Source organism: Lipotes vexillifer, unplaced genomic scaffold (assembly GCF_000442215.2).
Source record: "Lipotes vexillifer unplaced genomic scaffold, Lipotes_vexillifer_v1.1 scaffold24, whole genome shotgun sequence".
NCBI lineage: Eukaryota > Metazoa > Chordata > Mammalia > Artiodactyla > Lipotidae > Lipotes > Lipotes vexillifer.
In genome coordinates, this window is record NW_006782914.1 from 2474404 (window position 1) to 2501444 (window position 27041).

Consider the following 27041-nt stretch of genomic DNA (forward strand, 5'->3'; position numbering starts at 1 on the left):
GCATGTGGGATCTTCCCGGACCGGGGCCCGAACGCGTGTCCCCTGCATCGGCAGGCGGACTCTCAACCACTGCGCCACCAGGGAAGCCCGAGGGTGGATCTTTTTGATCTGGATCATCTGAGCCACTTACGAGGATTTTCTCTGACTTTTTTTCACTGTCAGCTGTGACAACGCAGATTCTTAAAAAGGAAAGACATCCTCTAGTTAAGTGTTTATGACAAAGTAAAGTAGCCTAATTCTGGCAGCAGCTCATTAGCAGGACTTAGGCTGGATCTAGAAACAGGCTCTGAGATGGAGAGTCAAATGCAAAAGGTTTGCTGGGAAGAGTCTCAAGATCAACACTTGAGGGAGTGAGGGATACAGGACTAGACCTGGTGGGGCAGGCGGGGAGGCTTGAATAGTGATGCTGTCTCAACAAAGGCTTCAGCAGATCTCGTGGGTAAAGAGACCGGGCCTTCAAACCCCGTATTGACTTGTCATTGGTGCCTACTGCCTCCGGGGAGGGACATATCTGTGGGCTAGGTAACTGCCTTAAGGAGCGGACAAGTTCTGGGGAAGGAACTCAGCTGTGAGCCATTAGCTGTGAACACTCCAGCAACAGGGGCAATGACTACCTTTGTTCTGAAGGGGGATCGGGGTTATACAGGGGGACAAGGATCATACTTTGTTTCAGTGCCACAGAGCTGTCTGAACATTTACATATTGAACATTCAGTATATCCAAGGCAGGTGCCATGGGGTATCTAAAGAAAATCAGATAAGCATTCTGCCTTTATAGAAATGTGAACTATCCATTGCTACTTGCATAATAGACATAATTGGACCTCTTCTACAACATATTATTTATAACATTCCAGTTATAACCATAGAGTACGCTGCTGGGTACTAGGTATTGTAAAAAGCAGGTTAGACCCAGTTCTCAAAGCAGACAGACATTTTAAGGATAAAGCAATAATAATGACTAACATTTACTGAAGCATTGTTCAAAGCACTGTTATTATTCCCACTTTATAAATTTAAGAAACTGAGACATAGAAAGCTTTAAAAACTTGCTCAGGGGCTTCCGTGGTGGCGCAGTGGTTGAGAGTCCGCCTGCCGATGCAGGGGACACGCGTTCGGGCCCCGGTCCAGGAAGATCCCACATGCCGCGGAGCGGCTGGGCCCGTGAGCCATGGCCGCTGAGCCTGCGCGTCCAGAGCCTGTGCTCCGCAATGGGAGAGACCACAACAGTGAGAGGCCCGCGTACCGCAAAAACAAAAACAAAAACAAAAACAAAAACAAAAAAAACTCGCTCAACATGATAGAGCTTATAGGAGACTGCTAGATTTTGAATTCTGGCTGTCTGATTGCAGAGCCCACTCAATGAGCCTTTCTTCATTCTATTATCATAGAAGAGTGATAGATAAATTCAAGTGCTCCACTTTTTCCCCTTTTAACAATTATTTATAGTAATTCTACACTTGTGTTTATTTCTGTATTCCTGCAAGCACTTTGTACTGTATCATGTACATGATATCATGTCACTTAATGAAGCTTAGTTGATATGGAAAAAAAAATAAGAATGTCAGTTCCCCTCTCCCTTCACTGAATGCTGGTAGGAGAAGCAACGAATGGAAGATGATAATTAACAGTATGTAGAAGACGTCCCATAATCCTTACATTTCTACAGTAGACGACTCATCTCTCATAAAACCCAGCTTCCGGTACCAAGATACTTAGCAAGACCAAGTCCAAAATACGTATAAATAATCTTTGTCTGTGAAGATTAAAAGGTTGTGTTCTAATGGTTTTTCTTCCATGTACGAGCTAATGGCTGACTGTGACCCCAAGACCTCTTAACATTCCTTTCTGGTTTGCTCCAGAGGAAGGGTGAGCAAACCACCTGCTACCTGATTTTGATTCTGCCACCTTTTGAGCCAAGAATGGTTTTTGACTTTTTTAAATGGTTGGGGGGAAAATATCAAAGAAGAACATTTTGTGACATGTGGAAATTACATGGAATTCACATTTGTGTCCATAAGTGTTTCTGGCACACAAGCATGCCCATTCGTTTATGTATTGTCTGTGGCTGCCGTTCAAGCTACAACTGCAGAGTTGAGTTGTTGCGACAGTCTGTATGGCTCTAAAAGCCTGACATTTTCACTCTCTGGTCCTGTATAAAAAGGCATGCTGACTACTGCTATGAAGAGATTCTCAACCTGACTTAGCTCTGTTGGAAGCACTTGAGGGAGCTTTTAAAACTCCCAGTAGTCCCACCCTCACCCATTAAATCAGAATGTCTGGAGATGAGACCCACTCATCAGGATTTGTTAAAGCTCCCCCGTGTTTCCCCAATGTGCAGCCAAGGTTGAGAACCACTGCCTAGAGCATGAATACATTTCGAGGGGCAGATGGACTAGGCTTCCCAGCATACAGGCCGCCAAATGGGAGAGAATGCAGGTCACTTATGACCACCCATGTGAGCAAAGATGTTCAGGACCTCCAGATGCCCTCTGGTGAAAGCCCTTCCTGTGAGGAGATAGCCAGGATAAAGGGGACAGAGTGGACAGGAGAGGATTATACCAAATATCTTTCCCAGCATATTGAGTAAGTTGAATACAGATTTCTCGCCGAATGGAACATCATCAAATGTGCAGGTAGTGTAGCCTTCCCAACTGTAGCTGCTAGGAGCAGGTGACCTAATTCCTTAGCATCCACTAATACGATCATCTGGTTGAAGCTGTAGAGCACAGAAGTTCTAATCTGCTGTGTGGTCCTTGAACTGATCTGCTTCAGAGTCACCTGGGAGGCTGTTAAACTGCAGACCTATAGAATCAAAATCTCAAGAACAGTCCCAGGAATCTGCATTTTGAACCAGCATCCCAGTTGATTCTTAAGAACTTTGAAGTTTGATCGCCATGTACCTAAATGGTTATCTCAGTGAATTCTCAGCAGATGTGCATGCCAAAGTTGTCCGACCAGTGGATTCAACTGGCTAAGCCAGTTACTAATTCCTTCCAGAGGCACACACACACGTTTTTAAAAAATGGACTTACCAGATAAAATCTATAGTATATACACAAAATGGCCCATGAAAGAAGGAGTTATGGGGCTTCCGTGGTGGCGCAGTGGTTGAGAGTCCGCCTGCCGATGCAGGGGACACAGGTTTGTGCCCTGGTCCGGGAAGTTCCCGCGAGCCGCAGAGCGGCTGGGCCCGTGAGCCATGGCCGCTGAGCCTGCGCGTCCGGAGCCTGTGCTCCGCAACGGGAAAGGCCACGACAGTGAGAGGCCCGCGTACCGCAAAAAAAAAAAAAGGAGTTATTTTTTTTTTAAACAGTGGTGGAAGTCATACACTCGTTCTACCCATTACTGTCTTGCTCAACATTATAGATACCTCTGGCAAACTGTTTTAAGTATCTTAAATGGCACCAAATCTTCCCTTTTTTGAAGATAGGCCTAATTTTTGGAAGTAGATAAACATCATTTGGAGCGAAATGCGACGAATAAAGTGGGTGGTTATGTTGGATCTGTTTTGGTTTTTTAAAAAATGAATTTTGATTCTTAAGTGACCACACTGTATGATCAGTACACTCTTTAACCCCAAAAGACATGCCTTCATAATATTTTAGTGTATTTCATCTAAAACAGAGTTGTTTTAGTTTATTCCAAAGTAAAGGAGAACAGTCTTTTGGATTTACCAATTCCAGTGTGTTTTGTGTGAAATCAACCCCATTTCTCTGTTGTCATTTCATATTTGAAGGTGTATAAGCCATCAGTATGGGGGTGTGTTTGCATTTTGAAATATATGATTCTATTACAGGAAATCATTGTGGGGATAGAAGAAAATCAGCACTTCATTTCTGTTTACTGGGGAGATACTTGCAGGGGAGGTGCCATCCTGGGGGCGGGATGGTCTTTCACTTCATTAAAGTGCAGTTGATGGGTCAACCTTTGCATCAGAGCCAAAGGGCAGAATCACAGAGTAGACAGAGCAACCAGTGTTCTATGGTGGCTTGTGTTGGGTAGAATTGCAAATGTACTTTATAATCAGATTTTAAATAGAATCCAGGTTGAACGGAGTGGTGAGATAAGTCCATGTGAGAGTAAATGCTGTGGGCAGTCCTGAAAGGTTTGATTTGACCATCTGGGACCTGAAGTGCCTATTTCTAAAATGAAAGGATATATTTTACAGGCTGTGTCGACCCTCCCAGAGTGCATGGGCGATGCCCCTTGATAATAGCACAAAGGGAGTTTGAAGTTTTCCATTTTCCGCTGGTCTAGGGGCATTGACTGCACTCATTGTGTGCTTATCGCCATGGAGGCAGGCTCATGTTCTAAAGTGTCCTGTCTGGGGCTTGCACACATTCTTGGATGTCTTTAATTTCACCAAGCTGAACAAAATTGAACACATAGATCACTGAGGCTTGATGTTCTGAAGGCAAAGATCTCAAAAAAGCAGGTACTAGTTTCCCTAGAACAATTGGAACACCGTAATACCACACTGATGTGGAGTCTGAATTACTTACGAGTCCTCTCATTCATCAATAGGAAAGCAGTTTGAGACATTCAGGTGACAACTTGTCCCTGCGACATCGTTAACTGATTTCTTTAAGGGTTCATGTTGGAGACGAAAAGTAAGGGAAAATCCCTGTGCCTTTGTTCTGCCTACATGTTTTTTGAGTTTTATTTTGGAAAGGCTCTTGCTGGGATTAAAATGTATTCTCATTTCTGTTTTCTTGGACAAAACAGAACCACTCCTTGTGTTTGTGTGTGTGTGTGTGTGTGTGTGTGTGTGTGTGTGTGTATGTGTGTGTGTGTGTGTGTGTGTGTGTGTGTGTGTGTGTGTGTTGGGAGATGGGGATAGTTGCTTTTAACTGCTCTGCTGGGCCATTTGCCTGGTTTCATGTGACACAGTTTCTGGCTTTCCTATTTACTGAAGAACTGTATTTTGACATTCATTGGAAACATTCTGTCCCACAGGCCCCCATCCTCCCTTAAATGCTCCCCTTTGTCTTGGATTAGGATATTGCCTTCCAAATTTTAAAAAACAAAGATTGGGCAATATTGCTCCCAGAGGAGCTTAACTGTTTAAGAGTTAAAGACACAGAAAAATTATAACTTCTTAAGTACTGTAGTGGCCAAGGGTTGATGAAGAAAGGTGCCTTTGTTTGGGTGATTAGTTTGGACTCTGTTAAAACAGACAAAAATATCTTTTTTTGGTCTTATGGCGTAGGCAGGGTTTTATATGCTTAAAAGCAAATCTTCAACTGCATTCTCATTCTCTTACATCAGCCCGCTTCTCCCCTTCCCTCTCATGTGGCAAAACAATAAACAAAGTGACCACTGTTGGTGCTGTGGGTCTCTCTCTCTTTCTGGTACAGGCTCCCAGGATGGAAATCTTTAGCCGTTTAAACTCTGAAAAGTCTTGCTCCTCTAAGAGAGGACGATTGCTGAATGTTTGCTCGCTGGAGAATGTCCCATGGTCGTCAGCTTCCAAGACGCTCTGCAGAAATGCAGGCTGCTTGAGCAGCTGGGATGGTGGGGGGCACCCCCGTCCTGTGAGGAATCCCTGTTTCAGGATCTCTGTTTTCTTTTTTCTCAGTATTTGTAAAGTCAGTGCTTTAGGTGGGAGGGTGTGTCTGGAACTCCAGGAAAGCATTGAAAGTACTGTTTGTTCTTGAAAATGTTACAGTTAATCTCTTGGTCTGAGTCTGAGGGGAAGAAAAGATCTTTGTGAAGAAAGGCAACAAATCGCAAGCAGTATGTGTCTTCCCTGACTAGGGTTTCAGATTTGCTAACGCTGATAACAGCAAAGAAAGGAGAGTTTTGAGAGGTTATTTTAAAGCAGTGGTTCTTAACCTGGGATATGTGGATTCCCAAGAGGCCCACAGATGGTTTTCCAGGGATGGTGCTGAGGGGCCGGTGGGTAGGGGTGGGATGGGCCCTCTAAAATTGAATAGAAACATTTGTACAAATAGGCCTTTTATTGAAGAGAGACCTATGATTCTCCTTAGAGTCTCAAGTAAAAAAAAGTAATAACTACTTTATTTTTGGTAGCTCTTTTTCTCTATTATGGCAAAAGACACATAAAATAAAATTTACCATCTTAATTACCACTTTAAAGTATTGGGTTGGCCAAAAAGTTCGTTTGGGTTTTTCTGACATCTTACAAAAACCTGAACGAACTTTTTGGCCAGCCCACTATACAGTTCAGGGGCATTAACTACGTTCACATTGCTGTGCAACCATCACCACTGTCCATCCCCATAATTCTTTTCATCTTGTGAAACTGAAACTCTGTACCTATTAAATAGTAACTCCTCATTCTCCCCCAGACCCTGGCAACCATCATTCTACTTTCTATGATCTTTGACCTACTCTAAGTACCTTATTTAAGTGGAATCATGCAGTATCTGTCTTTTTGTGACTGGTTTATTTCACTTTGCATAATGTCCTCAAGATTCACTATGTTGTAGCACATTGCAGAATTTCCTTCCTTTTTAAGGCTGAATAATATTCCACTGTATGTATATACCACATTTTGCTTATCCATTCACCCATTGAGGACACGTGTGTTCCATGCTTTGGCTGTTGTGAATATTTTATTTATTTATTTATTTATTTATTTATTTATTTATCTTATTTTTTTTGGCTGCGTCAGATATTAGTTGCAGCACACAGGATCTTTTGTTGAGGCATGCGGGACCTTTTCATTATGGCACGCGATCTCTTTGTTGTGGGGCTCGGGTTTCTCTCTAGTTGCGGTGCTTGGGCTTCTCTCTAGTTGTGGTGTGCGGGTTTTCTCTCCCTAGCTGTGTTGTGTGGGCTCCAGGGTGCATGAGCTCAGTAGTTGTGGCGTGTGGGGTCCAGAGTGTGTGGGCTCTGTAGTTTGCTGCACGTGGGCTCTCTCATTGAGGCATGTGAGCTCGATAGTTGCGGTGCTCGGGCTTAGTTGCCCCACGGCACTTGGGATCTTGACCAGGGATCGAACCTGTGTCTCCTGCATTGGAAGGCAGATTCTTTACCACTGGACCACCAGGGAAGTCCCTAGCTATTGTGAATAATGCTGCTGTGAACGTGGGTGTACAGTATAACTACTTTTTAAAAGTGAGTTCATAAGCACAAGTTTCCCCTTTTTTCTCTTGAGTTGTATATTAAGGGACTTTCTGAATCTGTGAAGCTTCTGGTGCCTCAACTTACTTTAAAGTTCTGTGTGAGTGTGCCTTGCGCACATGTGTGTTCTTCCCCTGAGGGCACGTGGCCGGGCTCTGGAAGTTCTTCTCGTCCCTAAGGAGATAACAGCCGCTGTATAGAAAGCAAAGGGCTGGGGCATCCTCATGGGCCTTCTCCAGAGCTGACCCCTACCACTTTGCCATATTCCCTTGGCAGGTTACTCCAGCCACAATGCAGAAGGACTGGCCAAAAAGAGCCCCTTTCTGTGTTGGGGAGTGAGCAAGGGAAGGACCAATGTGTTTCTCCTCCCTAGTCCGCAAAGTCCGGGACTCCCTCCTTTTCATGCACTTGGCATTATGGTCCCTCCCTGGGTGAGTGTGGATTTTGAAGTCAGACTTGGATTTGCATTCTGTCTCTTCCACTATCCGCTGCATTATTTGGAGGCAGTTATTAAAATTCTTCGAACTTTAGTTTCTTCATTTGTAAAATGGGGATAAAATACCTACCTTGAAATGACATTGTTAAGACTGAGAAGACGTACATAAGGTGATGAGTGCTGAGCCTGACCATATAAACAGGAGCAGCTTCTTCATTAAAACCCAGGCTCTCTGCTACAAATCTAAAGGTAGGGATTTCTAATGTGAAAGCATTGCTAAATCTGGTCAAGGGTTTTTTTGTTTGTGAAACTTTGTGGAGTGGAAACCGGCAAGTCTACCAAATAAAGTGAAAAGATAAATCTGGACTTAGTGGCTATAAAGATGGAGGCGTTAAAGGCTAAGCGGGGATGGGAGCAGAGAGAGAAATAAAGATCTGTGATTATCTATAACGTGAGCATTGTTCCATCTCTGCAATTGTTGGCAAAAGAGAGGCAGGCTGTGTCACTCCGTCAGGACATCCTTGACGTGCCGTCACATCTCCACAGTGCACGAGCAAAACTCCTGCTGAGGAACTAACTTTGCATTCTTTTGAATATTTTAAAATATTTTTTTATGCAATCAACTGCACAATGAAGGAAAACATAACACTGTTTACATCTAAACATCAATAGAATCAAAAACAGGAAACAGCAAATCACACACAGAAGACACCTAAACCAAGTCACTGTTTATATGCTCTTTCTATGTCACTATTTGTACAGAATTAATTTTATATAGCTGCTACCAGTGTGTATATGCCATTCCAAGTTCTGCTTTTCCCCACTAACTTGTATAGATTCCCCCCATATATCTATAGTTCTCATACTTAACATTTCAAGTGGCAATATTTATATTGATTTGTTTTATGTCTATATCACAAGCTTTGGGGTTGGTTTTTTACTCTAAAATAAATGTTTCTTTTACATAACTACTCAATGCTATTTCAATACAAGTTCCTCCTCCCTTGTCAAAAGCTCTGATAAATATTATGACATTTGTCAACTTTTATGAACTTTATCTCTAGAAAGATTGTATTAATACTAATCAAGGCCACCAGCAATGGATAAATATACCTGAAGTGGAATTATTCCCATTTCCCCCAATACTGGCTTTGTAATTTTCTTTTCTGTGAATGTAATAAGAGTGGAGCAAATATCTTATAGTTGCTTTAATTTTTAATTCTAAAAGTATAATGAATGTCAACATTTTCTTGTTTCTTAAAACTGAACTATTTCTAACTCCATTTGTATGAATTACCTAATCCAGGAATTGGCAAACGACAGCCCTTGGGCTAAATATGGCCAGTTGCCTGCTTTTAGAAATAAAGTTACTGGAACACAGCTGTGCTCATCTGTTTACGTGTTGTCTACTGCTGCTGTTGAGCTACAGTGGCAGAGTTCAGTAGTTGCAACAGAGCAAAGTCTAAAATATTTACTATCTGGCTCTTTATAGAAAAAGTTTTCAGACTCTAATCCCATCTCTTAGCTCTTACTCACTCTTGTTCTACCACAATTTATGCTCCTGCAATATCAATGTCAAAGTACTGTAGTTCCCCACATGTTGTGATAATTTATGTTTTAGTGTCTTTACACATGCTCTTCCCTCTGTCTGGAATTTCCCAACTCCACTCTGCCAGGAAGGTTCAGCCTTCCAAAACCTCCTTGAGGGGTGCTCATCCTATAAAGCATTCCCTTTAATTCAAATTCATAGCTTTACTTTTTGTTAGAAGATATTGACAGTTGGAATGAGAATCAAGAAAACAATGCCTGGAAAAGCAGTTTATAAAACTATAGGTGCTATATAAAAGTAACAACTTCTAATAATAACTATTATTATACTTGGCAGCATCAGTGCCCGCCTTTGTTTCTACTTTTATTTCAAACCATTTACAGGGAGCTTTTTAGACCAAAGCACCCCTGTTGGCTCTCATGGAGTAAAGAATCTAAGAACACCTTTCCCATAATCTCTCTTGGTTAAATACCAACAACATATTTGGGTGCCTGGACTAGTTATTTTGGCAACACCAGAGGCCAATTCAGATCAATTAGATGTGTCATCAATTACTGACTAATCATTAAGATGACTCAAAACATCAATCAACCAACCAAACCAAAAAGACCAACTCTCTGAGTTGTCCTGTTTGACTCCACAGAACAAGTTTGGAATCCTAGAGAAGCAATAAACATAAAATTCTGAGAAGATATGCTAAGGCAAAAAGCCTTTCTATCCATTGGTTGTGGGTAATTATGTTGAGAACATAGCTCTGCACTACTATGTATATAGATCTACCTACTATCTATATTTATTTATATATCTTTATATCTATCTATCTATAACATATATATTTTTTTAATGGGTCTGCATTCCTCTCTCTGCATCCCCTTCCTTTGGGAATCAAAAACATCTCATAGAAAATATTTTCATGAAATCTAATATATATAAAAACTGTATATTGGGTGTGTGTGTGTGTGTGTGTGTGTGTGTGTGTTTGTGTGTGTGTGTGAATACAGTGTACTAATTTAAACGATGATGTCCAGTGGATCCGGAAGGAGTTTAGAGATTTCCATTTGCTTTGTGAAAAGTTTGCTATGTGTGTTGAAAGTCATGAAGCGAAGGTTCAGATTACGCCACGTGAAAGCTTGGGTGGTTCTGAATGCTGAGTCCCAGAGACAAAAGCTCTTAGTTATAACTGCATTTCTGGAGAGGAGGGCGCCAGTTCATTCACCACTTCCATTAAGGAACAACCACTTCTTTTAGCGGTGCTTTTCTCTCAGGAAGTGCAATATATAGTAAGGGCAGAAAAATAAGCAAAGGAGGAAATCTGTTATTGATTTTCTTTTCTTCTGTGAAATGACATGAAAGCTCAATGGCTTGGAGCAGTAACTTAGTCAATAAGGCTCCATTTGAGACCACCTTGAAGTTCAATTCTCTCTCAATCCTTTTAAACTTCCTCTAGTGTTGGATTCTTTTGTATTTAATTATCTTTGGTGCTGAGATACTATGAAGCTTTTTATTCATCACACCACGGAGGATTTTGCTAAAGGTAAAACTGTGAAGTATTCCCAGACAGTAAAGTTCCATCAGTCCTTTTTGGGTTAGAAATCAATAGCACTGAAAACCAATCCTTAAAAGCCAAGGAAAAAAGGCGAAGAAGATGAATAGTAGGACTCCTTACTGTAAAGCAATTTTTCAATATTAGGGTGTTGCTGGATTTTCTTGGGTTTGAGCTGCAGAGAGACTAAGCTCAGTGTTTTCTCCAGTGGGAGTGGGGAAGGTCATTTATGTCAGGCTCACCATTATGTGAGTGTACATTTTGGTCATAATACTTGCTAATGTTTATTGAACATTTACTGTGTGCTTGATAGTATGCTGAGTCTTTATATGGTTTCTGTTCTGTAGGGAAGCAATAAGTCGCCTGTGTGAAGCTGTCCCTGGGGCAAATGGAGCCATTAAAAAGCGAAAGGTAAATACTGGTGTGTTTTTTCTTTGTTTTAGTTTCCCTAACTATGGGAAAGATAGTATCAAAATAGTTGTTAGTTCATTCCACCACATGACCCAAGGTCTAGAATGGCCTTGATTATTTGGCATGCTATCTGAGATGCACTCGAAGTTGTTCTTGTCCCTCAAATTTTTCTGACTTGCCAGACACTGTCTGAAATGGTGATGCCTGAGGGTCAGAGTGGAGAAAGCACATGGGTCTTTTCAAGTCAGAAAATCTGGTTGCAGAGCTAGGTATTTACTTACCTTTGAGCATGGTATCTCATCTCTCCAAAACTCCATTCTTGTTCCTGTAAAGTTAAGCTGTTGAACCTGATGACCAATTTTGGTACCTTCCAATTTCAATATTTTATAATGTGTGTATTCTGCATTTTAACATTTTAGACTTTTAGGACTCCATGGCCTATTTTCAGATGGAAACAAGAGTGCTGGTAGAGGTAAGGGTAATAAATGGGTAGAAGGAGCTTTTCCTGTTGAAAGAAATCATGAGATTTGATGTTAGACTTGCACTTAAATCCTGTCTCTGCCACCTACTAACTGTGTGATCTTGATCAAGTCATTTCACCTTTCGAATCCTTGGTTTCCTCATTTGTAAAGTAGGAGAAAATAGCCCTTGGTTTATAGAATTATGTAAGAATTAAATGAAGTGATGTGTAAGTGACTTGCTTACATTAGGCTTTCAACGCTAATGCTAGTTAGTATTATCCCTAGAATACTTAGTTGCTTTGAAAAGCCTCCCAAAGGGGAGGTGCAATGGCTCTTAAGATAACTATATAAATTATAGAAGTATAGACTGTTTAAGAGGGGAGGAATTTTTAGAGATCTCCCAGTTGAATCCTCTCACTTTGCCAGCTGCTAAACTGTGGCTCAGAGAAGAGACTTGCCTTGAGTCACTAGGAAGATCAAGGTCAGCGCCAGCTGTAGAAGCCAGGTCTTCAGAGTCCCGGCTGACTGCTCTATTTCCGTACCACCCTGCCTAATTTTTTATCATTACTCATTATTTTGCATAGGGATGAACCCACTGTCACCCAGAGTGACTCAGATGAGCCACATGATCTGGGAAACTCTGATGAATGGCTCTTGAATTCTACTAGAACTCCCATTACTAGTTTCTCTGACAGAACCGATGGTCTGTCTATAGCCTCTAGCCTCCTCCTGCCTCTCATAACCTCTGTGAATAGGAGGTTCCGACTGGAAGATGCCAACAAACAGGCTTATTCACTTAAGACTTTCTCATTTCAGGAGTAGTGGGAGTCCACACTCCAAAACAAAATAAAACAAAAGCAAACCAGGCTATCATCTTTCCAGAAAGTACACATGTAAAGAAGTTAAAAAAAAAAAGAAAGAAAAGAAAATTTTGAGCTAATTTCCTTTGATAGCTAGCATTTTTATTGAGTACTTAATACATGCCAGGGACTCTTCCACACACTTTATATTTTTTATATTCTTTTTCCTCCCAATTTGAAAAATTGTGGTAAAATACACATAACATAAAATCTACCATTGGAACCATTTCTAAGGGTATAGTTCAGGGATATTAAGTACATTCATATTGTTGTTCAATCATCACCCCCATCTATCCCCATAACTCTTTTTTTTTTTAAGAAATAAAGTCATTTATTTGAAGAACAGAATATACTTAGAATTGTTTGCTTCTATAAAGCCCATTTCCCCCAAGCCTTAACTTTGAAATTTCATATTAAGCAATGAAGTTATTTTACACAATCTGGTTAAACAATTTATTAGGAATAGTCCCATAACTCTTTTTTTATCTTGTAAAACAGAAAGTTTATACTCATTAAAAAACAACTTCCCATTCCCCATCCTCTCCAGCCCCTGGCAACCACCATTCTACTTTCTGTCTCTATGATTTTGACTACTCTAAGTATCTCATATAAGTGGAATCATACAGTATTTGTCTTATTGTGACTGGCTTATTTCACATTACTTCACATAATGTCCTCAAGGTTCATCCATGCTGTAGCACATGTCAAAATTTCCTTCCTTACTAAGACTGAATAAATATTTCATTGTATGTATATATCACATTTTGCTTTCCATTTATCTGTTGATGGACACTTGGGTTACTTCCATGTTTTAACTATTGTAAATAATGCTGCTATGAACATGGATGTACAAGTATCTCTTCAAGTCCTTGCTTTCAGTTCTTTTGGGTATATAACAAAAAGTAGAAATTGCTGGATCATATGGTAATTCTAGTTTTAATTTTTTGAGGAGCTGCTGTACTGTTTTCCTTAGCTGTTGTACCATTGTACATTCCTACAAATAGTGTAAAGGGTTTCAGTTTCTCCACATCCTTGCTAACACTTGTTATTTTCCCTCCCTTCCTTCCTTCCTCCCTCCCTCCTTCCTTCCTTCTGACTAGTTATAGGTGTACACAGATTTTCTATTTCTTCATGATTTAGTCTTGGTAGCTTTTATGTTTCTAGGAATTTGTCCATTTCATCTAGGTAATCCAGTGTGTTGACATACAATTGTTCATAGTATTCTCATAATCCTTTTACTTCTGTTGAATTTGTAGTAATGACCCCACTCTCATTTCTCATCTTACTAATATGAGTCTTCTCTCTTTTTTTCTTAGTTTATCTAGTTAAAGGTTTGTCAATTTTGTTGATCTTTTTGAAGGACCAACTTTTGGTTTCATTTTTAACATTTAAAAAACATAAATATTCATTCTGTAACAAAATCCATAACTTACAGAGTGTTGTTATGTTATTTTTAAAGGCTCCAGCTAAGTTCCTATCAACAGTTCTTGGCAAAAGTAATCTTCAGTTTTCGGGAATGAATATAAAACTGACCATCTCAACATGCAGCCTCACACTGATGAATCTTGACAACCAACAGGTAAGATCATGAATGTCACTTGTAGTTTAACATATCATCTATTTTTCTAGAACAGTCTGGGCATAATGAAGAGAATAAAGTTTCAGACAGTGTGCCTAAAACTTAATAAGACATGAGGGAAAAAAAATCTGCCAAGGATTTATGTGTAGCAATAATTAGGACAACAGTATTACTAACCCATCACTGGGGCATTTAACTGCCTACATACTTGCCCCTACCTATCGGCTTTGTAATAAGAACTAAGGTGCAAAGAACATATTAAGTACCATTTGGAATATACTTGAGTCAGTCATTTATTACTCTCCGCTACCCCTTTCCAAAGGGAAAGAAATTCCATCATCAGAACTAACAGACTGTGTGTTGGACTGGGGATGCACATGAAGGACAGAGGGGAAGGGTCATGTTAGGGTCAATGTTCTCGCTAACCGAAATTTAAGCAGAAAACATTTTCTTCCAACCCTTAAGATTGAAAACCTTCTCAAATGTTATTGTGTAAACAGCTTTTTCATCTTTGATGATTTATGATGCTATGGTTTGCCTGAGTTCTCACTGTAAACATTATTTCTCAAAGAACAGCACTGCTGAAGCAAACATAAAAGATATACAGGTACTGGGCTAAATATGTACTTTAAACTAGGACACTCTTTTTTGACTTATTTTTTTATTTTTTAAACTAAATTCCTTATATCAGGTTATTTATGTATGTTAGAGTCTAATTTTTCTTTGTCTAATATGTAGTGATTTGAGGTTCTTAGTATTTAAGTTTTTACTGTGTGGAGTGCTATTGATCAGGGACTCACGCAAGGTTTAACGTGTACTTGTCAGTGATAAAACAGTAAGAGGCTTTAAGGTCACATGTAGGTTGAAAGCCTGGCTTTGCCACTAACAAGCAAGTTACCCTACCACTCAATTTTCATCATCAGTGAAATGAGGATTATAGTCTTAAACATAGAGTTTCTGAGAAGATGGTCTTAGCAACAGTATGTGTCTTATAGGGTTATTTAGAGGATTAAGTAAGATCATGTAAATCACTGGATGTAAATCACTCAGCACAGTGCCCGTTGCATGGTGCATTTTTCCTTGAGGCCTTTTCATATACTCAGTACTTAGCAGGGAAAGCATATTGTAATATGTAAAATTATAAAATTGTCAGTAACATAAGTACAGTTATAAACATTTTGATTTCCATTTTTTACCAAAAAATTCACTTGCAGTTTTTGTTTTTAATTTTTCTTGGAGTATAGTTGATTTACAATGTTGTGTTAGTTTCTGCTGTATAGCAAAGTGAATCAGTTATGCATATACATATAGCCACTCTTCTTTAGATTCTATTCCCTTATAGGTCACATACAGAGTATTGAGAAGGTGCTATATAAGTTATTTATTTATTTATTCATTTATTTATTTTTGGCTGCATTGGGTCTTCGTTGCTGCGCGCAGGCTTTCTCTAGTTGCGGCGAGCGGGGCTACTCTTCCTTGTGGTGTGTGGGCTTCTCATTGTGGTGGCTTCTCTTGTTGCGGAGCACAGGCTCTAGCAACACGGGCTCATAGTTCTGGCTCACAGACTTAGTTGCTCCGCGGCATGTGGGATCTTCCCTGACCAGGGCTCGAACCCGTGTCCCCTGCATTGGCAGGTGGATTCTTAACCACTGTGCCACCAGGGAAGCCCCCCTGTTCTATATAGTAGGTCCTTATTAGTTATCTATTTTATATATAGTAGTGTGTATATGTCAATCCCAATCTCCCAGTTTATCCCTCCCCCACCCCGCTTCCCCCCACCCCTGGTAACCATGTTTGTTTTCTACATCTGTGACTCTGTTTCACTTGTGGTTTTGAGGTTTGCTTTATTTTCTAAATTCAAAAGCAGAATAAAATACATTGCTTACACAGTAGTATAAAGCACCATAGAGGAAAATGTTTAATATGAAACAATTTTAAATAGATTCCTGTCTGCTTGAATCAAGATTGGTTATCCAAGAGAGGTGATACCATTGATATCTGACAGCAGAACATATGGGGCTGTACTTGGAAGATGCCACCAATCTGGGTGGAAGGTGAAACATTAATTGTCCTTCGGATGCTTTGCCCTCAAGACATTTGTGGATGTAAAATTTATTTTTAGTTTTCACCCATGTGGATGGTACCAGGGATGCTCAATTCTTTTAGTTATAGGATTTCATTGAGTATAGGAACCCTTGAACTATCTGAGTTTTGTAGGGGAGGAAGAGTAGGCAAAGCGAGAGCCATCACGATGACAGCTGTGCAGAATCGAATGAGCATTTTAAAAAATGGCTCTTTCCATGGGTGACTGAAGTGAATGGGGAATTTAGGAAGAAGAGGGTTGTGGTGTGTATGGTGGAGGGCATGTTATTCTCAAAACCTCTTTCCCCTCCGCTACCCTTTTCCAGGCCACTGCAGTTAGAGCTGGTATCGCCACACGTCCATAGTCATTCAGGCGAATAAAAGGAGGGACAGTGGGCATGGGTGGCTTCCATGACCAGTAGTTACAGCAAAGAGCTGCTTTGGGGAGTGGCTCACATCTTTTCTGCACCAGTGCCATCGAATGGGCTGTGTTCAGCCCACCACTGGAGTGGGGACCAAAGTTAGGACCTCACTGATATTAGACCCAGGGGCTGATTTTTAAAAATAATTTTGAACTATTCTGCAGACCTGGGGAGAATGGCCACGGGGAATGGGGTTTGGGGTGTAAAAAAGATGTGCCGCTCTGGATGCTTAAGCTCAAGAAGCTTTATGTATCCCTTCAAAAGGACAGCTAAAATGTCCAAGGGATAAAGGCAGCAGAGAAGTGACCGTGTGGATGTAGCATGAGAAAATGATTTATCAATTAAATTTTCCTTAAAGAAAACTAGCCTCTGAAGTTCTAAGAGAAATACAAATATCCTCCCCCCACCCTTAACTTCAAAGATATACTTTGGAATGAAAACATAAACAGCTTCAAGTTTATAGATACACTCATAGATGACAGAGCATTTATGGGTCAGATGGTTCACATTTATCTTGTCACTGAGAACATCAAGAATGTAACCATTCACTCCCAGAAAATGTCTCACAGAACCTCAGAGGCAGAAAATAAGATATTAAACACGCAAACATGCAATGCTTGCAATTCTTATAACTTACCATATTTGGGGATGGGAAAATATATTTTGCAAAAGCAAGCTATAGGGGTTTTTATATAGTCCTTGTTTTAAAAATTCAAGCAACAGGGCGCAGTGGTTGAGAGTCCGCCTGCCGATGCAGGGGACACGGGTTCGTGCCCCTGTCCAGCAAGATCCGGCCCGTGAGCCATGGCCGCTGAGCCTGCGCGTCCGGAGCCTGTGCTCCATAACGGGAGAGGCCACAACAGTGAGAGGCCCGCGTACCGCAAAAAAAAAAAAAAATTCAAGCAACAGACTTCCTTGACATACTTTAATAAGGCTTTTAAGCAAAAATGTCAGTCTGAGTAGCTCCTACTCCCACTATTTCTCTACTCGTTTCTACACTCCTATCATCGACTCTAACAGCTACTGAAATTGAGACGGGTACTAAAGAGATAAGGTAAAATGGGCAGAAAATGAAGACATCCTTTAGTTTCCAAGAGGAGAGGCAATTCAAACACTTACAGAGGCCAGGCAGGTAATGCAAACTGTCCAGGTTCATGAACACACAATGGTGCGAGCACAGTGATAAATGATGAGTGCTACTTGGTCTCCATGTTGGGGAGACAACACTGGGGAACATTGCAAACAGAATACTTTCCCTGTGTAAAGGCCAATCAGATGCGTCCGATGGGACTATAGGTCAAGGGCTGTCAGATCTTCCACTTTGGGAGAAAAAAAAAAAAAAGAAGATGGAAATCTGGGAGTTTTGCTGCTCTCTCTGGATTATGAGACGTTGGTCTTTAATTAAGAAATTAAAATTATAAGCATGAGCCAAACAAAATAGAGGCGTTCTTGAGATGAGCCAATGTGGGACATCTGATCTAAGCAAACATTTAAAGTAACTATGGATAGACCTAGAAAGCTCTGCACAAATCACACTACACACTCATAAGTTTAAGTTCACTCTCCCCATTCCACATCCCCATCCTCTCCCCCCATCAAAGAATCAGGATTAGAACGTCCCCAGAACTCCTTTCTTTAGTTTATCTGTTTATATAGATGTGTGTATATCTTCAGTTAATCCTCACAATTTATAAGGTTCATCCAATTATCCATATTTTCAGTTCAGGATCCTGAGGCAGAGAGATTAATCTACTCAGTTACAGGGCTATAAGCAGTGGAGCCCAGATTTGAATCAGGTAGGCTGGGTCCAGTCTGTGATTAACTGTAACATTTAAAAATGTTACCATTTTCTACCTTTAGTAAATATTAACAAGTATTAATTTCAGTGGTCTCTCAGGTTATTGCCTAGTTTGTTTGTTTTTTTTGTGGTACGTGGGCCTCTCACTGTTGTGGCCTCTCCCGTTGCGCAGCACAGGCTCCGGACGCGCAGGCTCAGCGGCCATGGCTCACGGGCCCAGCCGCTCCGCGGCATGTGGGATCTTCCTGGACCGGGGCACGAACCTGCGTCCCCTGCATCGGCAGGCGGACTCTCAACCACTGCGCCACCAGGGAAGCCTGTCAGTCCTATATTTTACAGAAAAGAACCCCCCTCCCTAAAAGACAGGATGACTGTTAACATAAATAAGGCTCCAAGTTGTCCTGCTGTATTGGATGTGTCCTTTACTGCCATAATGGAGCAAAAACATCTGGAACCTTTTTACTGATCCTAAGACCTGTTGGTATACTCAGTTTTACTGAGCACAGCCTCCTGACTAATTATTATTCACACAGAACATCAACATCTTAAGAACCACAGTAACATCCTTATTGATTTGGCAGTTTTTCCCAGGTTGGCAAATTCCCTTATAGGAATTTACTAAGTTTAATTTCCACCAATTAATTTGTAATCCGGTATTTGAAGCTGGAGCATGTTCCCTTATAGTCATTAAGTTTAAATCATAAGGTGATTGCAATCATACAATAAAACCAGTATAACACAATAAAAAGTAGTATTAGAGAAAGTATATATGCAATACGATTAGCCAAACAAAGTACACAGAACAAGAAATTTTTATTATCCCCAATGCTGGTGCATAACCACTAACAAGCTTAATTAGAGGAGGAGACAGAGGGAAACTTCAGATACCGAGGTGGATTTCTGGGCAGGTTTAAAACCTTTAAGGGTTGTTTGTGAAGTCTTTTTTAGGTGTAGGGCTTTCCTTTTACTGAACAATTTTCACTTAACAGTTCTTATTATGAAGTTCAACCAGAGACTTTTGCCTGTAAAAAATGAAAAACAGAGAGCAAGTAAAACACAATATTTCTCTAGTATATACGGATGTTAGAAATAGTTTGTTTTCTTTGTACTTTCACATACACATTAATGTCTAAATTTGAAACTTAATTATAAGGACATCTTAATTTTTGACTTTTAAAAATGTTCAAGACAATGAATTTTCTTGAATTAAAGATTACACTAGCTTTAAAAATGATCAAGATACATGTACAAACAAAATCTCAGATGCTCTTGGAAACACATTTTAAGATATAGCACACATGATACACATTTCTTTTGGGGTTTGATTATCCTTTCGGGATACTGAAGAATACTCGATTTATTTTACACTAAAAATTTAGCTTTTGATAACCACGGCTTGGATAGATCACAAAATGGAACCTGACAGTTTTCTCAATATGCTTTCAGTCCAAATAACTCAAAATTTAACATCTCATGTCCTCAGCTGGATAAATTAGTTACTTTTTCTCATATAATTAATATCAGTGGGCTCTTGTACTGGCAGTCTGTCTTGGTCATGACTTACTCTTGCAAAGCCATCCCTTACAGTAACATATTTTCCTCAATGCAAGGAAATTAATCTGGATCAGTAACAAAGTCAAAGCCATAAATGTTTCAGGACATTCTTGAAAACAGGTTTCAACAGTATTAAGATCCTTTTTCTTTAACAATTTCCTTTTTCATAACTGTGCAGTCGCTACTTTATTCTACAAAAAAAAAAAAAAATTTTTTTTTTGAAAACCAAGTTTTTCATTGGCACGGAACTATTTGGAATGAACCCAAGAGACAGTGGAATGCCAGGTCTCTCCTCAAGTAGTTTCCTCCTCTCTTCACAGCGTTTAACTACTCTCTATCAATAATCTCATCACAGCCGAGCTCTTCGGTCAGACGATTGACAACCATGAGTGAAAAAAGCTCTTCGATGAAAGCCAACTGATCAAACGGGGTCTTCTCATAATGCATCTGAAACCCTCCATCCAGAGCTGCTTCTCTTGCTCTGGAGGTTCTCAAAAACATCTTGTTGGCTTCTTCAAGGGCCGCTGATACTCTGTAGCCTGCACCACTCAGCTGCTCCTCTTCCGGATAGTCGTAGTCGTCCTCCCAGTCATCGAATTCCTCGCCCTCGTCCTCGCTCTCGAAATCAGGGCCCGCGATCTGGCCTGGCTGCTCCCCAGGGCCGGGCCGGCTAGCGAGGCCTCGCTGCCCCAGCGGCTCCGCCATTGGCTGGGCGGCCTCCTCCTCCATCGGGCCTTCCTCCTCCAGCTGTGGCTGGGCCCCGGCGCGGGAGGGGTTCAGGGATGGCTCCCGGCTCCCGCCGCCTACCTCCATCTGCGGAAGGTCACTCTCGCCAGGCATCACATCCATCTGCAGGTCATTGCTTTCCTCATAGAGCTCGGACAGCTCGTTCATTTCAGACATTGTGCAAGCAGCTCAACCTCCCCGCAAGGCGTTTTCGGCAAGATCGGAGCTACGCGGCCGTGCGGTTGTGCGCTTGCGCAAGCACCGTGCGCTTGCGTGACCTTGTGCGTGTGCGCGACCCCCAGACACCGCCTACCCCTCGGAGCGCTGTTTGGGGGCCGGCAGCTCTCAGTTCCATCCCGGGGGTGTTCCCGGGGCTCGCTGGTCGGCTGTTTGTGCGTTCGAACTTCAGACCTAGATGCTGTACGTGCAAGAACATTGCTTGGCCTCTGCCTTACCTAACCGTTCTGCTGCTTATGATGCGATAAGCTTGAAAATACATGGCTCTGTAAGACTCCGTACTCCTCCTCCCTCATCGCCCCCCTCCTTTCTCTCCCTCTTTCTGCTCCTATTCTTTCCCCCATCCCCAGGCAGTCGCGTCTGTTCCACGGTTTTATCTGTCTTTTATCTGTGCGCTAATGACCGCTAAATCCGCACTTCCAAACCACACGAAGTTCTCAATCGCAGATCAACATATTTAGAATTTATCCATTCATCTCTCCTGTTTTTCTCATTTTAAAAAAAGTTAAATTCACAAATAAGCATATTATCGGTGTTCTTTAAAAAAAACAGGCAAGAAATACGTAGTCCCATTGCATTTCGCAGGAGATAAATGTACACTGTTACCAGTTTGGTGTGTATTTTTTAAATCCTTTTTCTTTGCGTTTACATGAATCTTTATGTCTTCGTGGAAAAAAATCTTATTTTTTTTTACATGTCTTACATTGTCTTCAACTGACAAAATAAGCAAACAAACCAAAAAAAATCGTCAGCAATGTTTTGAAGATTTACCTGTTAGTATGCATAGACGTATTTTTTCATACTATTCTATTTGTATAGCTATACTGTAGTTGACCTAACTATGCACAAATAACTTTCTATTTTTTGATATTATAAACTGTGCGTAATTGAACATCCACATGTGCCAGTATTTCTCTAGAATAAAAACCTAGAAGTGCAAAGATGGAATTTTGGGGTATGCATACTTTGGTTTTTAGTGAATGTCAAATTGCTCTCAAAGTTGCTGTACAAATTTAAGCTCTAGCCAGCGGTGTCTGAGAATATCCACACCGTTACCAGACATGATTTTGTTGAACTTTAACAATTTTATCCATTTAATGCCATCTTGTTTTATTTTTTATAGCCTTAATTTATTGGAGATTATCTTTCAATATGTTTATTGAACATTTCTATCAATATTACCTCTGAAAATTAAATGGTCTTATTTTGGGTTTATTTCTTTTTCTTATTGATATAGGAATTTCTTAAAAACTCTGTATATGAATACTTTGTTTCACATGTTACAAATATATTCTCCCTCTTGTTTCTTGGTTTGAGGGTCTTATACAAAAGTTTAAAAATGGGTTTTCATGCAGTCAAATCTAAGGGTTTCTTTCCTGTCTTTTTCTTTTTATTAAGATGGATTTACCTACCTCAGAAATCATAAGCATAATCTTCTATCTGTCTTCTAATGTTTGTATAGATCTTTTATGGATCAAACATTTATTTATAAATAGCATGAGGACAGGATTTATTTATATATTTTTTCATATATGTAGCTAATTCAGCCACCTCCGCTAAGTTAATCACTTGTCCTTTTGTCTGCTATTTGGTGCCACATCTATCATAGACTAAAAGACCACAAAAGTGTCAATCTGTTTTTAGACTTTGTAGTCTAATGAATTTCTATAGTTTTATAATATGTCTTAATAATAAGGAAAACCTTGTCTCTTTGTTCTTTAAAAAAATTGCCTTAGCTCTTCTTGCACATTTATTCTTCCAATGTGAATTTTAGAAGTAGTTTGAAAAGTTCCCTGAATGACATTGGTGGAATTTTTATTGGAATTGCATGGAATTTATAGACTAATTTGGGGGAGAATTGACATCTTTACGGTATTGTCTTCTCATCCGTAAAGGTGATATATGTCTTTCTACTTGTTCAGGTCTTATTTGTACCCTTCAATGAAGTTTTCTGAAAAGTCTTATGTGATTCTTATTAGTTTTATACTTAGGTTCTCTTGTAAAATGTACCTTCCCCCTCTCCCCCATGCAGTGTCAAAGTGGCTATTGCTGATACATGGGAATGACATTGAAATCTGTATATTGATTTTATTTTTAGTAATCATTTTAAACTGAAACATAAATATAGAAAACATAAATATAGAGTAGTGCACAAATCATAAGTGTATAGCTTGATTATCACAAAATGAACATGTTTGTATAACCACTACCCAGATCAAGGAACACCATTTGCAAGATTCTAGAAAACCACTTGCTTTCTCTTCCTTTGCACCAAAAGTCACCACTATCCTGACTGCAAACAGAATAAAATACTTTTGCCTGCTTTTGAACTTGATATAAATTCAGCTGTGCAGTATACAATCTTTGTGACAGGCTTCTTTTTGCCCAAGAAATATATTGTTGCTATGTAGTAGCCCCTTGTTTGAATACCACAATGATCATTATTGGGATTGTTTCCAATTTGGGCTATTGTGAACAGGGCAGTGATTATCCTTATTGAGAAGATCTTTTGGTGTACGTATTTACACAGTTCTTTTGGATATACATCTAAGAGTAGGATTTCTTGGTCATCATATGTAAGCAGCTTCAGTAGATTCTGTTAAGGAAATCTGAAGACAGGATTAGCCAATTGGTGCATCGTTGTTTTAATGAACCCGTGAAACAGTGTGACAAATACATCTCTGCAAGTTGGTCATTACACTGTGGTTTCCAAATAAGCAAGCCTAGAATCTCAAGTAAAAGAGACAGTCTTCTTGGCTAACTAACGCAGTTCACTTGAATAGTCTTACTTCATATTGAAAGTCTTAATATTAGTGCCTTAGTAAGAATACTTTTGGTGGCAGATGACTGAAACTCAGTTCAAGCTAACTTATATAAAATTAAATAAATAAAATAGAAAAAATACATAAAAACATAAAGGGATGGGGGGAATGTATTGGTTGAACTGATGAAACACACATTATCCCCTGACTTTTTACTGTTTTTAACTCTCAGCTCTGACTTTCCGCCAGAGGGAAAGCTTCATTTTCCAGCAGGCTTTTCCCACATGGCAGCAAAAGATGGCTCCTAGAAGCTTTGGGCTTATACTAAGGTCTTAAATGGCAGGGAAAGATGCATTCTATTATTCATCTCAGTTCCTCCCCAAAGATGTTGATTGACTTTGCTGTATCCAGCGGGATGGTGTTTTCTGATTGGCTAGGCCTGGATCATGTATCCAGATGCAAGGAGAGGGGTAGTGAGATGGGCGTATCAAACCCATCTGAACCTCATGGTCTAAGTGAGATTATTATAGAAAGTGGGTGGAGTGGTTTCCCAAGGCATGCCGAGCAGGCAAAACCAAAACAAGCAAATGTATGTACATTACTGTTAGATGGTATGTAACTAGGTATAATTAGTTTATAGCATTATACATGTTTAATTGCTTATGTTTTCCAGATTATTGCAAATCATCATATGCAGTCTATTTCATTTGCTTCTGGAGGGGATCCGGTAAGTATGAATTCATAAAAGTCCTTTTGTGCTGCGGAGTGGCTGGGGCCGTGGGCCGTGGCCGCTGGGCCTGCGTGTCCGGAGCCTGTGCTCCGTGGCGGGAGGGGCCTCAGCTGTGGGAGGCCCGTGTACCGCAAAAAAAAAAAAAAAAAAAAAAAAAAAAAATTTTTTTGAATTCTTTTCAACGCAGAGTTCCAGGAGATCCTACTAATCAACTGGATTTGGTATATGAGGGCAAGCCTATTTGCCATTCTGGCCGTCAACCAAGGCAACTAAATCTAATCCGAAACGAGCAACTAGGTTTGCAGAAACTCATGGAGGGAACGCTGAGATGGGGAGAGAAAACTTGCAGTTCATCCCTACCAAGAGGCCATGTGATGCTCATTTCCCATGAATTGTGCAGGACTGAGTCAGTGCTGTCCCTCCGAGCCTTCTTTGCAGAGTGGAGGGTCATTCCCTGACCTCCAACTGCATCAGCTGTGGACCAGAGCAAAAGGAGAGGGTCATTGAAGCTAGGAAGCCTGTGACTGACCAAGAAACAAATCTGTTTAAACTGAGGGAGGAGGAGGAGGGTTTTGCTCCTCTGTGACATTGTGACATTTTTCTTGTACCTTGAAATATAGAGTTGACCCTTGAACAATGCAGGGATTAGGGGCCCCAATCTTCCACCAAGTCAAAAATCTTCCTATGACTTACTGTGGGCCCTCCATATCCCCAGGTCCTCTATATCCGCCCTCCATCCGGCCTTATAATCTGGCTTCAACAGTGACTCCAAGGACATGTTTGGTAGCAGAGAGGGTTGACTGCCAGTCCGAAAAGGCCCACATTGTCTGTTACTTCTCTTCCTAACCCATTATAACTCAACCATCCATGAAGGAACTCAAATACTTTCCTTAAGCAATTTAAAGTAATGAGTTCTGTAAGAGTAGTGTGAAAAATAATTGTTGCTGTTTGCCATAAATTTTCCTTTTCAAGTTTCAGTGGTTGCTGTCATTTTAGAATTGGTATGAAAATCTTTATTTTACCCTAGGCATGCCCTGCATGGTGTCTACCATAGTTCTCCAGAATCCTAATTCTTTTTAGACTGTCTTTATGTGCCTTCAGTTCTTTATTTCTTTTGACCAACCAAAGCACTGCCCCTACAAAGACAAACAGGAAAGAATTGTAGCCACTGTGGGAAAGTTTGTACCTACTGAATTGAGTGGCACCCTTGTGCTCTCTGCAGCTGGAGAGAAAGCCTGCTGGTTTTAAATAGAAAACTGGAGTGACCAGAAGCCTTGGCATTAAAGGTCCCCCGAGTGAAGTTCTACCCTCAGGTCAGGAAAGCAGAATGGTGGAGTGCCAGGCTCTGGAGTCAAGTAAGACTTGACTTATTTAGACTCTAAGCTTCAGGGTCCTCATCTGTAAAATGGGGAATGATCACCCTTGCCTCAAGTGCTGTGAGAATTAAGTGGAATGGTGCATGTAAACTGCTAGCACAGTGCCTGGCACAGAGTGATAATTGTCACCACTGTTGCTAACATATGTCTGTATTTTCTTAGGACACTCACTGAGATAATTTACAGCTTCACATCAGATAACGGTCCAAGGGGTAGGCAACCGGAAGTCTCCATGGCCCAATGTAGTACCCATTCTTTCTACCATTGTCCCTCCAAAATTTCAAAAATACTGGGTGTTCCTCTCACCTCTCCACTTTGCTCACCCTCACTTTTACTCTCGTCTCATAAACAGTTTACTTGTCTTCCTTCTTTCAGCCCTGAAGGCAGTTGTTGGTAATGCTTCTGTGTCTGTATACGCTTTCTTCATCTCAAGAATGCATTATGAGTATGTCAAAATTAAATATATTTCTTAGATTCCCCCCCCCACTATTTGTGCTTTACTTTTAACATCCTTTAAGTTCTCCTAGATATTTACAGTTATAGAATTTTAGGACTGTGAGAATGTTGGAGACTCTTTTGAAGATGAGGAAGCTGAGGTCTGGAGAGGCCCCATGACCTCTTTCCCATCAACTAATATAGCAGACAACATTGCTAGCATCATGCCACCTCTTCAACTTTAAAATGAGCAGCCAAGCCCCTGGCAGTTGTGGCTTTGCTTCTAAATTATATAATGTAAAGCTCATAGATATGACCTCATTTATTTATAAGATATTTCAAATCTTTTGTCTTTTTGCATAAGAGAGATTTACTTAGGTGTGTGTTATTTTTTAAAATAACTGAAGGCGGGCTTCCCTGGTGGCGCAGTGGTTGAGAGTCCGCCTGCCGAGGCAGGGGACACGGGTTCGTGCCCCGGTCCGGGAAGATCCCACATGCCGCAGAGCGGCTGGGCCCGTGAGCCATGGCCGCTGAGCCTGCGCGTCCGGAGCCTGTGCTCCGCAACGGGAGAGGCCACAACAGTGAGAGGCCCGCTACCGCAAAAACAAAAAACAAAAAACAAGCAAACAAAAAAAACCAAAATAACTGAAGGCAAGTTATGCTGGCCCTGAGATCTGTTTCCTGTATGATTCATTGTGGGTTATTAAGTGATTGTCCTTGAGGGTATTACAAACATGGGCTTTTATTTCCTGCCAGTTGACTGCATCTTTCCTCTAGAGAGTCATACTTCTAATCTGCAAATGGCATTGTGTGTATTTTTTTTCCTGAGAACTGAGATAACAAAAAGCATCTTTAATTATTAAAATCTTATTCATCAGCATACTGTTTTCAATAAAAATCAGAATTACCAGGTAGCTTTTTGTTTATTTGTTTTCCAAAGCCAGCAACATATCTCTTTTTTTAAACATAAGTTTAAATGGTGCTATTAT

The 27041-nt window shown here is 40.5% G+C and overlaps 2 protein-coding genes across 3 annotated transcripts in view; one reads left to right on the forward strand and one right to left on the reverse strand.

Moving 5' to 3' along the window:
- SHC4 (SHC adaptor protein 4) overlaps positions 1–27041 on the forward strand; it is a 127844-nt gene that overhangs the window by 57372 nt on the left and 43431 nt on the right. For both annotated transcript variants that reach the window (XM_007455552.1, XM_007455551.1), the window contains exons 3-5: positions 10967–11030; positions 13811–13930; positions 24185–24238. In XM_007455552.1, the coding sequence (XP_007455614.1) occupies positions 10967–11030; positions 13811–13930; positions 24185–24238 (238 nt within the window). The remainder of the gene's footprint in view (positions 1–10966; positions 11031–13810; positions 13931–24184; positions 24239–27041) is intronic.
- EID1 (EP300 interacting inhibitor of differentiation 1) lies at positions 19027–20762 on the reverse strand. Its single transcript, XM_007455550.1, has one exon. It carries the CDS (start codon positions 20687–20689, stop codon positions 20114–20116), a length of 576 nt encoding a protein of 191 aa, XP_007455612.1. The 5' UTR covers positions 20690–20762; the 3' UTR covers positions 19027–20113.

What these genes read in the sequence shown, in the direction of transcription:
- EID1 (XM_007455550.1), bottom strand. Translation starts at nt 20,689, where the DNA reads ATGTCTGAAATGAACGAGCTGTCCGAGCTCTATGAGGAAAGCAATGAC.